The 13,791-nt window shown below is 41.7% G+C and overlaps 1 protein-coding gene across 4 annotated transcripts in view; it reads right to left on the reverse strand.

The window, feature by feature from the left end:
• Positions 1-2,248: 2,248 nt before the first annotated feature.
• nsg2 (neuronal vesicle trafficking associated 2) overlaps positions 2,249-13,791 on the reverse strand; it is a 117,478-nt gene continuing 105,935 nt past the window's right edge. For 3 of the 4 annotated variants that reach the window (XM_085995375.1, XM_085995374.1, XM_085995377.1), the window contains one exon: positions 2,249-3,404. In XM_085995375.1, coding sequence (XP_085851501.1) covers positions 3,146-3,404 — 259 coding nt within the window. In that variant the 3' untranslated portion in view covers positions 2,249-3,145. The remainder of the gene's footprint in view (positions 3,405-13,791) is intronic. The other variant, XM_085995376.1, reaches the window with a different exon arrangement.

Raw genomic sequence — 13,791 nt, forward strand, 5'->3', positions numbered from 1 at the left:
CACAGCACAACGGCCGGCACGCTAGGTAAGTGCAGGTCGGGGGCTTGCACCAACGGGAAGCCTCCGACCCGAATTTCTGGCCCATTGAGTTGAGCAAATTAAGAACAAAATATTTTATGTGGAGTAAATGTTTGCGTTTTTGCGCAATGTCACCCCTCCCCCTCTCGAATTGCCGCCGCTCTTTTACAAGACAATTCCCACGCCCTTTCGAGGAACCAGTCCGCCACCAGACATTTGTCCTAACTGTGCTTGTTTCCAGCTGCATCTTATTACGCCACCCATTATATAGAGAAAAAACTTGAGGAAATGGTATGCAAGCAAGATGTTAATGATACATGGGTCTAATTTTAATGGTCCAGCACTATGGGGTCCAGAGGGACATTTATTTAATGGCACAAACTGTAACGAAAGCAAGTGTTAGCAATGAAATATTTTGAGGTTACAGAGCTACACTACTAATTGGAGATGTTCTTCACAACATAAAAGCTATTTGTGGCTGTCTACCATCCCACAACTCCCCACAGAGGAAGAAAAGAGCTGAGAAGAAATTGCTTGCATGATGAATGCAATTATTGAGGTCCAAGGGATGGAAGCGCTGTCAGAACTACTTAATGAAATCTGCAGGTCCACTAAAGAAACAATACTGTCAGCAGGTGCTCCATGATTGAAGGTGTTCCTAACACCATAGGCCAACAAATAGAATATGAAATATAAAACATTCTGTCTGAAGACAGAACTGCCCGACTGCTTCCCACAACAAATGAGGCGAGAGGGATGAATTGGAAGTACAAAACTAGAAAAAAATGCAGACCATATTTTGCCTTTGAATAAATGCCTCTCGTTATGCTTTTAGTATTTAGATTTTAAATTGTACAACCATAATTCCACCATCTATTCAAAAGCATTACTTTGTTTTGATAAACTGTTAAATGCAGTGGAATAGGTCAGATTTTGGTATTGCTTTTTCCTTAATATTGGCCCAGAAATCCGGCTCTCCACGGGTGAGTACGCACGGGGTGCTCACCTGTAGGCCGAATGGAAATGCCGGTTTCCTGTATGCACAGCGCATGCGCGGGAAACCGGCACTTCCGATCCTCTGAACGAAGAGGTTCAGAGGTCGAACGTGTGCGCAGGAAGGTTGCAGGTTTTCACGCGAGGTTAAGCCTACAGGATTTACACATTTAAAAAGCAGGCGTAAGGCCTGCTTTTTACAATGTAAGTGGTCAATTAATTAAAATTAAAACATTTTTTCCACAGGTTTATTATTTTTAAATACTTTAAAGCAAGGTAAGTTTATTTTTAGCCCCTTTTTTTATAAAATTATTTTTTCAAAAATTTAAATTATTGTTTAAAAGTTACTTAATGTAATTTATAGTTTATTTAAAAAGTGTGATGTTTTTTAAAAATTTATTTGAAGGTTTACTGCTATTTTGGGGCCTGTAGTATTCATAAGTTTTCACAGGTCTTCCTGTCAATCTTATGAATGGGCTTTTCCCTCCTCCGATTGGCTGCCCATGGCTCACGTGATCCCAGGGGACGCATCGCACTAACTACACCCCTGGGACATGCAAGCATAGTGCGCCAGCAGCTGGGCCAGGCCCCGGAGCGGAATTCCACGGGGCCCTAGAGCTCAACTGCCGGCGCGCAAGGTAAGTGCAGGTCGGGGGCTTGCACTCGCGGGAAGCCCACGACCCGAATTTCTGGGCCATTGTAATCAAATCATTTGGAAGCATTTTTTCTGTTTGTTTTACAAGCACAAATAAATTATATTTGTTAACTGCATTTTAAGAAGAGTGTTTATTATCGGCATTTGTATTTGAAGGGTTTATTAAGGGTTCATCAAGAACGCTGTCTAGCACAGCCTCTTCCCGTTATGTTCTTCTGGTGTCCGACGGCCAGAAATTAACTGGTGTGGAAATTAAGAGTAATTACTTTTTTCAGCACTAACACCAGCCCCTTCCATTTGATGTATTCCTAGACTTTGATCCTATTGCATATTCTTGTTTCCACCAATGCAAGGTATTATGGAGAGGAATTCAACAGATTGGTGTAACTATAGTCATATACAAGTATAAAATAAATGGCATTGCAACAATGCAGATAGTGATCGTAACATTGTGCATAGAAGGGAGCATTAACTCAATAAAGGTTATAGCTAATAAAAGTGGATAATAAAATGTTTGCTTGTTCTGTTTTATTTGTGATCAGCAGGAAATCCAACAAAAATTAAAAAAAACGATTGAAAATGTCAGACACATCTAGCTTTATTTCTTTATCGGAAAAACCCCAAGAAACACAACCAAAAATACTTTAGTTTCTGCTAGATAGTGACAAAAATACACCACAAGGAGTTATAAATGATTCCGTTTTTTACATTAGCTGAAAATCAACACAATTGACAATGAAATATTACATGTGAAAACATGAGAAAGATAGTTCTGCACTTGTGTTAAATACTAATCATTACAATTCTCTACCAAGCTTCAGCTACAAATCTGATAATTCATGTGAAATCTAATGTATAAATCCCCATACTGCATCCCTTAATATCAGGAATTCATATGTACAGCAGTTAATCACTCGATCCCTTTCCAAGCATAAGCATTACTCTAGTATGCAGGAACTACAGAGCACCTAGGTGTCCGCAGGTATAGGAGAAATATATGTTATCAACTGCTCTTCAACCAATGGCTGTATTACATACGCTTATCTTATCTGTTTTACTTCTAGAAAAGTGCAGCCATTGAGGGTGACAACATCATATGATTATAACTGTACACGTCAGCTAAACGTGCAAAATTGCATGCACATAAACTGCTCATGCGGGAAATGCTCTATTTCAAAGAATGAATAAATGTGCACCGCCTCTGTCTTCGGGAGAGAGCTCACTGAACACTTTGTGAAGGTTATTTTTGAAATTCAATTAAACAATAAGAACAAAGTCATCGAAGACAGATTTCTTCAAGTTGCCTATTTAAAAATGAGTTTATAATGTGAAGTGCAGCAACACCAAACATGCCTTTGTACAAAAAAACTTCAGAATCAATTACAAATCAACAAGGACAAGGGACAAAAGAAACAACTATTGTATAATCCAAATACTGCTTCTTTTTGGAACTGCTACAACAGTCCATTATTAGCAACCTTAACACCTTTCACTTGGTTTTATGTTTTGAAAAACGTCACCCCGGGTAAGTTGCTCAGTGACTATCACTGCTTGAGGATTTTGAATCATGTTCTGCTGGTTTCTCAGCGGATGCAGCAGGCAGCCATGGAGAAACTGACCGGGAGGTGGTTTGTTTAGCCAAGCTGTAATGGCTGATGACTGTGTAGAATCGCCCTCGGGAAGTAGAGTCTTGTGCTGAGTAGTAGGCTTCAAGAGATGCTGGTATACAGCGTTTATGCTGCCAAGAAAAAATAAAATAAAATTAGCATTGCTTGCTTAGTTTTAAAAAAATCCAAAATAACTAACTAGGCTTGAAGTAAAATTAATTTATGGATCTGTACTTCCCCACCCCTGCAATCTAGTTAAAATACTGCCTGTTGGAATGCCGTAGCCATGGAGAAAATCACGTTTGAGCTGAGAGTGGAGCCCCTTGTTAATTATTTTGACTGATTATATGAGGTAGTCATATATACATTGCAACAAAGGAAGGTGCAAAGACAACATGACTCAAGTCAGCTAGCTATCAAAAGCTTCTCTACTGTACTTGAGTGGCATGTTTTTTACTTATATTTACAGTATAAGCAATGGTGATTCAGAATATGGACTTGATGCATAGTTCATTTGTACCCAAGAGTTACGATTTCATGTCGCTTTATTTAATTTTGGGATGTGGGTGACACTAGCAAGGCCACAATATTGCACATCCCCAGTTGCCCTGAAAAGTGGTGGTGGGCCTTCTTTTTGAACCACTGCGATTCCTGTAATGATGGTGCTCTCACAATAGTGTCAGATTCCAGAGTTTCATAGGTAGGCGTAGCAGGCTCCCTTTGCTGAAGGACATCAGTGAACCAATTGGGTTTTTACAACAATGTGACAGCTTACATGGATATTTTTTCTGGTACTAGCCCACAAATTAGCAGATTTAATCCAATTTAATCCAATTTCACAACTCACCATGGTGGGATTTGAACTTATGACCTCAGTACCAGAACAACTAGGCTACTGCAACCCTGTACTCCCAATGCATGTGACACAAAATGGTTTTATTTTTAATAATTTGGCAGGCAAAATTATTGCATCCTGATGCTGATCAAAGAAAAGGACACTATAGGTTGGAAAGTCCACTCAGTAATTGTCAAAGGGAAACAGAATTTTGCAGAGAAATAGTTTTTATTACTCACTTGCCATCCATAAATGCAACTATGCACCCACTATTCTTTTGATTTTCCTATGTATTCCCAGAGGCCATTGAGGGTGACAACATCACTTAATTCAGCTAAATAACATTGCTGAATTTTCAGGCTAGTTTAATTTGGAATGACATAATTCAATGATGTAAAATCAACAAGAATTAAATGTGATTAAGCATATGGGAAGTGTAGCATATAATTGCTCTGAATCAGCATGAGGTAAACTATTGAATTAAAAATCATTTTAGCTGATAATCAGGCAGTTAGGCAGCTGTGATCCTTGTTCAATTATACAATACTGGAATAAAATGTTAAACATCAAATATATACACATTATTATATTAACAAACCAGGCTATATGGCAAAATGAATTTTAAATTATAATTTTATTGATAATGGCCCAGAAATTCGGGTCAGAGGCTTCCCACGGGTGCAAGCCTCCGACCTGCACTTACCTAGTGCGCCGGCCATTATGCTGTGGGCCCGAGTGGGATTCCGATCCTGGGCCGCAGGGGTCAGAACTTCGGGTCCCCACGGGTGAGTACGCACTGGGTACTCACGTGTAGGCCCAACGAAAGTGCCGGTTTCGTGCATGCACTGCGCATGTGCGGGAAACCGGAACTTCCGTTCCCTTGAAGGAAGGGGTTCACAGGTCGAACGCGTGCACCGGAGAGGCAGCGCATACGCCTGGAACTTCCATTTTTTTTGCAGGTTTTTCCGGGAGGGTAAGTCTCCAGGAGCTACGCTTGTAAAAAGCCATCGCAAGGCCTGTATTTAACAAGGTAAGTGGTGAATTAAGTTAAATTAAAACATTTTTTCCACAGGTTTATTATTTTTAAATACTTTAAAGAAAGGTAAGTTTATTTTTAGCCGTTAAAAACTGTAATTAACTTTTTCAAAAATTTAAATTATTGTTTAAAATAATTATTTTATGTAATTTATAGTTATTTTAAAAATGTGATTTTTAAAAAAAAGTTATTTGAAGTTTTAGTTATGTTTTGGGGCCGAACTCTATTCATAGATTTGACAGGTCTTCCTGTCAAATCTATGAATACAGATTCCCTGCTACCATTGGCTCTCCATGGCCCACGTGATCCCAGGGGACGCTTCGAACTAACTGCGCCCCTAGGATACGCAAGCACAGCGCGCCGGCAGTTGGAGCAATGTCATTTCCCAGTATTCAGCTATTGACGATCACTCATTAAACTTAAGCAATTACACAACAATTGTTAATCTTTTGGCACACACTGTTGCAGTTCAGGTTGTTCCATAAGTAGACCAAGTCCCTTATGCATAGAAACATAGAAGATAGGAGCAGGAGTAGGCCATTCGGCATAAAACATCTGACTCCAGTTATAACAAACTACTTACTGGTAAATAAATGATATGACCACCATGTTCTCCCATTATCTTCAAAGGTGGAAAAAGCACATTGGCAAACCAATACAATAACAACTTGTACTTATATAGCGCCTTTAACATAGCAAAATGTCCCAAGGTGCTTCACAGGAGTGTTATAAGGCAAAAAAATTGACATCGAGCCACATAAGGAGAAATTAGGGCAGATGACCAAAAGCTTGGTCAAAGAGGTAGGTTTTAAGGAGCATCTTAAAGGAAGAAAGAGAGGTAGATAGGTGGAGAGGTTTAGGGAGGGAATTCCAGAGCTTAGATCCTAGGCAGCTGAAGGTACCACCACCAAAGGTTGAGCAATTAAAATCAGGGATGCTCAAGAGGGCAGAATTAGAGGAGCACAGATATCTCGGAAGGTTGCAGGGCTGGAGGAGATTACAGAGATAGGGAGGGGCGAGGGCACGGAGGGATCTGAAAACAAGGATGAGAATTTTAAAATTGAGGTGTTGCTTAACCGGGAGCCAATGTAGGTCAGCGAGCACAGGGGTGATGGGTGAACGGGACTTGGTGCGAGTTAGGACACAGACAGTCGAGTTTTGGATGACCTCAAGTTTACATAGGGTAGAACGTGGGAGGCCAGCTTGGAATGCATTGGAATAGTCAAGTCTAGAGGTAACAAAGGCATGGACAAGGGTTTCAGCAGCAGATGAGCTGAGGCAGGGGCAGAGACAGACGATGTTACGGAAGTGGAAATAGGCGGTCTTAGTTATGGCGCGGAAATGTGGTCGGATTCTCATTTCAGGGTCAAAAATGACACCAAGGTTGCAAACAGTCTGGTTCAGCCTCAGACAGATGCTAGGGAGAGGAATGGAGTCAATGGCTTAGGAACGGAGTTTGTGGCGAGGACCAAAGACAAAGGCTTTGGTCTTCCAAATATTTAATTGGAAAAAATTGCTGCTCATCCAGAACTGGATGTCGGACAAGTAGTCTGACAATTTAGAGACCATGGAGGGGTCGAGAGAAGTGGTGGTGAAGTAGAACTGGGTGTCATCAGCATACATGTGGAAACTGATACTGTGTTTTCAGATGATGTCACCAAGGGGCAGCATGTAGATGAGAAATAGGAGGGGACCAAGGATAGGGGGACCCCAGAGGTAACGATGTGGGAGTGGGAAGAGAAGCCATTGCAGGTGATTTTCTGACTACGATTAGATAGATACGAATGGAACCAGGCGAGTGCAGTCCCACACAGCTGGATGACGGTGGAGAGGCATTGGAGGAGGATGGAGTGGTCAAACGTGTCAAAGGCTGTAGACAGGTTGAGGAGGACGAGGACGAATAGTTTACCTTTGTCATAGTCACATAGGATGTAACTTGTGACTTTGATGAGAGCTGTTTCGGTACTGCGGCAGGGCGGAAACCTGATTGGAGGGATTCAAACATGGAGTTCCGGGAAAGATGGTATAGTAATCTGGGATGTTATGATTAAGGTTATCCACCAGGTGGTGCTGTAACCAATGCTGCTGCTAAGGTCAGAGGTTTGCTTCCTGTTAAGGTCAGAGGTTTGCTTCCTGTCAAGGTCAGCAAAGGTGAAATGCCAGGATGCAGGCATGATGTTTGTTACTCTGTTTGTTAATAAAGTACTTGTGTTAATTCTACAATATCGCCTCTTTGAGTCCTTGTCTCACTACATGGATTTATCACAGATGGGCAAGGATTTGGGAGGTGAGAACACATTCAAGGGCTTTGGAGAGGAAAGGGAGGTTGGAGATGGGGCGGTAGTTTGCAAGGATGGAGGGGTCAAGGGTTGTTTTTTTGAGAGGGGTGATGACGGCAGATTTGAAGGAGACCGGAACAGTACCTGAGGTCAGAGAACTGTTAACAATATCAGCTAACATGGGAGCCAGAAAAGCAAGTTGGGTGGTCAGCAGTTTAGTGGGAATAGAGTCGAGGGAGCAGGGAGTGGGTCTCATGGACAAGGTGAGTGCAGAGAGGTCATGAGGGGAGATCGGAGAGAATCTGGAGAAAGATGCGTGCAAACTAAAACTGCTGGTCAAATTTAGTTGCAAGTGAAATAATATGCAGAACCAAAAAGAAAGAACAAGATAGTCAACAAGCATAATACCTAAAAATATAACTAGAATCAAGCCACAAGGAGTTAATATTTCTATGTTCCTAATATACCTTTTTCAGAAAGGTGTTCCTTGCTATTTCTGACCGACCATTTGAATGGAACCATCAGTTTTCTCTCTTTCATTGATCTTCAAGGTGAGATATTGTATGTAGAAAACATGAATTTTGGTTTGCCCACAGAATTCTTTGCTTTTTAGCCAAAACTGCAATTTTATGTTAAGGGGCTTCTTTTACATAAAGCCACTTTTTTTGAAGTAAGCAAACAGAGATGTTAACGCTCTTTACACCCTAGAAGGTAACAGCTGGAAATTACAATTTCCTTAGTATATTTTTCTCCTGCATGGTTTTTACACTGTATCATGAATATTCCTGATGCCTCAGCAGAAAGAACCAGAGAGAATAAAATCATCTTTGTCCCTGTCTTGTCAAGCTGCACATATTATCTATCACCTGCAGACTTGTTCCTTGCCATCAAAGTGATCAAAGGGAATTGTTTTATCAGTGTCTGTTTTCCTACAGGCACAGTCTGCCTATTTAAGAAAGAAATATAGGATAATTTTTGCAAAGCACCGCTCACATGTAGGTACAACCAGAATGGGGAATGGGTTAGAAAATACCAGAAGTCAGATTTTCATGCATCACTCAGGTTCATGTTTTATTACAGGGAATATAACACTTTGATTAACCTGAAATGTTATGATGGGCACTACTCTGGAAATTTCTCTTGTCCTCGGGAACCTTGAGGAGAATGAGGACTTGCAGACGAATGATGAAAGGGACGTCGGTTAGTATTAGAGGCGAGCTGAAGGAATCCGCTGTTACCCATGTATGTGGGTCTACAGTCCATCCCAGACTTAATCGGGCATGTTGGAGCTGTGCCTTCACCTCCTATATTTTACCTGGGAGGCATTTCTCCAGGTCAGGATTGTGGCTTGAATTATGCATCATCTTGTTATACAGAAAAGTAGCCTTCAGATGCTGCAAATTGAAGGAGCACATGTACAGTGACAAGACATGTAGCCAACCTGTAAGCCAATCTAGGTGTTAGTAACTAACCATGCATCACGTAGTGTTACAATGAATTGCAGTGTGATGCCGTTGTTAGATGTCAGTGTGGCAAAGTTTTCAATTGTATGTTACATCTTTAATACACACCCTACTAAATTATGGACATGCAACAAAAGAGTTGTAAGTTTGAGTGAGAGCTTGAGATTGACAAGCAGCAAATCTAGAAATTCCTGGGTTGGGGAGTGTTTTGATTTCTTTTTGGGTTCAATAAAGACTCATGTCTGAAAGAGAATGTTGTTTAATCTAAAGTCTTGTTCAAGACTTTCTACAGCTTTTTACAGAACACACCATGCTGTGATGCATCTAGAATGAAACTGAAAGTAAAACTCCTCTGGACTGCTTGTCTCTCACATGACCTCTGCTGGTCAGGCACAAGTAATCAAAAACACAGACACATATGCTGTAAGGCATAAGTAATCAAACACAGACAAATATCATCACTATTTGCTGATATCATTACATCTCCCTTTCTTAAAACAAAAGTATTTTACTTTTAACTAACAACATTTAATGAACTTACATTATCATTATCATGATCAAGGTTTTTTACCCTTGCTTTGTGTGTTCACATGAAATATGTCAATACACTAGAACTTGAAGAAAGAATAAGATAACATTACTTCCTTCTTTAACAATAGTCCTTAAATTTGCTCAATGAGTCTCTCAGGAGGCTTCACGTGTCTTGAGGATTTTCTGATTGATTGTCCTTGAATCTGAGTTGTTGCCTCAGATGATTGGTTCTCAGCTGTGTGAGCAGGTTGTTCACCAGTATCAGTCTCTTGACCTGCTGTGGCTGGTCCCATGAGAAGATCTCGACGATTTCTTCTCAGAACAGCACCCTCATCTGTCTGAATGGTGTATGATCTTGGTTGAACTTCACTCAGGACAGTTCCCTTCTGAGTCCATGTGTTTGTTTTGTCTTTCAACCTTACTTGGTCACCAGTGTGGAGTTCAGGTAGGTTTTGTGTTCCTCTGTCATAGTAGTACTTTTGCTTTTCTTTCTGTTGCTCTTTGAACTTCCTCACTTTCTCCCCCTCTTTTGTTTTCAGGAGGTTCTCCGGGATGGGTAGGTTTGACCTTAGCCGACGTCCCATCAGGAGTTGGGCTGGTGACATACCACACTCGAGCGGCGTTGTGCGGTATAGAAGCATGCTTCGGTAGAAGTCAGTTCCACTGTCTTTTGCCTTGTACATCAGTCTTTTCACTGTCTGGACCGATTTTTCCACTAGTCCATTGGACTGTGGATAGTGAGGACTTGACGTTGTGTGGACAAAGTCCCACTCTTTGGCAAAGTGTCGGAAATTTGCATTGTTAAACTGGGGTCCGTTGTCTGTGAAGACCTCGCTTGCCACGCCATGTCTGGAGAATATGGCTTTCATACTTCTTATCACAGCTTCTGCAGTGGTGGTGTACAGTCTACAAACCTCTGGATACAGGGAGTAATAGTCTGTGACGACAAGATAGTCCTTCCCTTGACATACGAATAGGTCAGCGCCTACCTTCTGGTAAGGTCTGTCTGGTGCTGGGTGTGGCTTTAGTGGTTCTACCGGATTGCTTGCTCGATATTTCAGGCATATTGTGCAGTTTGACACCTCATTTGTCACATCTTGGTTGATTCGTGGCCAGTACATCACCTCTCATGCTCTTTTCTTACACTTTTCGATTCCCAGATGTCCTCCATGGATCTTTTTTAGCATCTCTCTTCTCAGACTCTTTGGGATAACTATTTTACTTCCTTTGTAGATGATGTCTTCGACCACTGATAGTTCCGCCCTGCAGTTCCAGTACTCTGCTATATCAGGTGAGCAGTCTTGCTTCATGTTGGGCCATCCATCCAAGATGCTTTTTCTCAGTCGTCTCATTGTTTCATCTTTGTTTGTCTCAGTCTTTATGAGCTCCATTTTTGCATCTGCTATGGGCAGTGCACTTGTGATCATGTCCACATAGGCGTTCACTTTTTCATCCATTGTGGTGTTTGCGGGCTCACTTGGGTCAACAGCTCTGGACAACGTGTCTGCTGTATACATCAGCTTACCCGGTGTGTACGCAACATTCAGTTCATCATAGACTGTCTCTCTTTCGCTTTCCACAACGAGGACTCTCTTTACCAGGTTCAGTCTCTCACAGGCTTTTAAACCTAGTATGGCTTGCACTTCCTTTGGCACCATGATTAATGCTAGCGTGTGCTCTCTGTCCTTGTGTGTTACTTTGACAATGCATTTTCCTTTCACTGGTATATCAGTACCTGAGTATCCGGTCACTTTCACTTGTATTCCATGTAACTTTGGTCTGGGTCTAATTCTCTTAAAATCGGTCTCTGATATCACATTAACTTATGCTCCAGTATCCAATTTAAATGGAATGTGTATATCGTTCACTTTTAGTGTCAACATCCAGTCTCTTTCTTCTCTTTTGTTTCCAGACACAACGTCTACATAGAATTCCTCTATGTCGCTTTCATCTACTGTATGGACCTTGCTTTGTTGCGCTTGGTTCTTACAGCAATGGGCATAATGGTTGTTCTTGTTGCAACTATAGCAAGTTTTACCATATGCTGGACACTTTCTTGGTGGATGCTGTGTACCGCATCGACTACATGACTTCCGATTGTCCCTTTCATTTTCGTTTGCTGGCCACGTCTCTTTTTTCACATTGGCGCTCTCTTTGTTAAACGGTTTGTATCCGTTCTTTCTCACTGCATCCACGTTGCAGCTACTGTCACTGAACAGCTCCTTTGCCTGCAACTTCACAGTCTCTGTAACCCTACACAGTGCTATGGCTGTTCCCAGGTCTAGATCTTGCTCTCTTAGCAGTCTTTCCCTTAGACCATTATCTCGAATACCACACACCAGTCTGTCTTTTATCAGCGAGTCTGTGAGTCCCCCAAATTCACACGATTTGCTCCAGTTTCTCAGTTCAGTCACATACTGATCAATAGTCTCACCGATTTTCTGTACACATGTGAAAAATTTGTGCCTCTCAAAGGTCACGTTGCGTTTAGGTATACAGTAGGCCTCAAACTGTTCCATTATTTTATCTAGCTTCATTTTGTCTCCATCAACGGCAAATATGAAATTATTATATACCTCCAGCACTGCATCACCCACTACATGTAAAAACACGGACGATTTCTGTTTATTACTTTTATCGTCAGCTCCGATTGCTGATAAATACAACCCTACACGTTGTTTGAATCTCCTCCAATTTTCAGCCACATTACCTGTCAATTGAAGCGTCGCCGGTGGGTGTAAACCTTCCATTTTTTCACTTCGTTAGCTATTCTCTAATGGTAAGCAACGATGTTCTCTTCTGGCTTGCTAATATGTGGAGAGCTGATTTCGCTTACTTGCCACAACTGCTTTCACTGTCCCATCAAGTTGCTAACTTCAGATTTTTTCTCTTTCAGCCACTTCTGACATCATGTTTTGATTTCTTTTTGGGTTCAATAAAGACTCATTTCTGAAAGAGAATGTTGTTTAATCTAAAGTCTTGTTCAAGACTTTCTACAGCTTTTTACAGAACACACTATGCTGTGATGCATCTAGAATGAAACTGAAAGTAAAACTCCTCTGGACTGCTTGTCTCTCACATGACCTCTGCTGGTCAGGCACAAGTAATCAAAAACACAGACAAATATGCTGTAAGGCATAAGTAATCAAACACAGACAAATATCATCACTATTTGCTGATATCATTACAGGGAGTATGGAAGTTGGCAATTGCACCTTTGCGGGGCAGGAATTTTTGACAGTCCCAACGTACACTGGGTCTCTGCTGCAGAAGCACCCCAGTATAAATTCCATTGAGTTTCAAAGACTGCTGAAGAAACACCCGCAATCACAGTGGCAGCCACACGCAAATGACAGAATTAGGAGATGAGAGTCACCCGTTGTAAATTCCATGACTTCTGCCTTCCCATACACCTGTGGGAATGTGCACCACTGTTCATCAAGGTGGAAGTACCAGTTAAAGGAATACTGCTGAACTGACATTCCTTGTGCAGACTTTTGACCAAATCTTGGGACTCACTTCAGGTATTGGGGGAGAAAGCCTTCCTCTACATTCTGCATAGTCCATGGAAAGCATTGTATTTCAAGAGCATTACTGAGTTAAGATCTGAAGGCTGCACAATGGGCTTCCCATTGGAAGTCCCACTTTACATGATCTACATGCTGCAGGGAGAGGAGCAGGAGGAGGCTGTGAGTGAAGCCAGATTAATCAGGCAGCACCAGAGGACATCCAGACTATTCTAGCACCTCCCATCCAGCAGCATGTGTAGACTTAGGCACACTTTGCAAGACCTTTCCCAGGAGTTCTGTCTCAGGAGGCTGTGCTTCAGTCTTGATACTTTACAGTAACTCTGTTTGTTGCTGCAGGCAGATCTGCAACTAAGTTCCACAGCATTAACAGCTCTGATTGTGGCAGGGAGAGTGACCATAGCTCTCAACTTTTATGCCACAGGCTGATCCCAGGGAGTCCCAAGGGACTTTTTCCAGATTAGCCAACTATGCACTCCTCTATAAGACAATTCACCAATGCCATCTTTGCCAGGGCATCTCAGTTTATACAATTTTAACAGTGCTCCCAATCAAATTTCTCAGAGTTGCCAAATTCCCCAAGATTGTCAGGGTTAATGATCCCATGTGTCATGGTGTGCCCAAATGTAAACCCCCATATTTACATAAACTGCAAAAACTACCATTCCCTAAATATGCAGCTCATTTACGATGATAGGTACAGCTCCTTGCACGTGAATTCATAGCATGCTGGGAGCTGACATGATGCTTTCATACTTTGTCAGACCAGTGTCCAAGTTTTATTTCAACAGCAGAGGCAAGAGTTAGGGTGGCTGCTGGGTGACAAGGCATACCTACTATTCCCATG

This window comes from Somniosus microcephalus, chromosome 8, assembly GCF_052327205.1.
Source record: "Somniosus microcephalus isolate GS21.2 chromosome 8, FLI_Smic_1.0, whole genome shotgun sequence".
Lineage (NCBI taxonomy): Eukaryota > Metazoa > Chordata > Chondrichthyes > Squaliformes > Somniosidae > Somniosus > Somniosus microcephalus.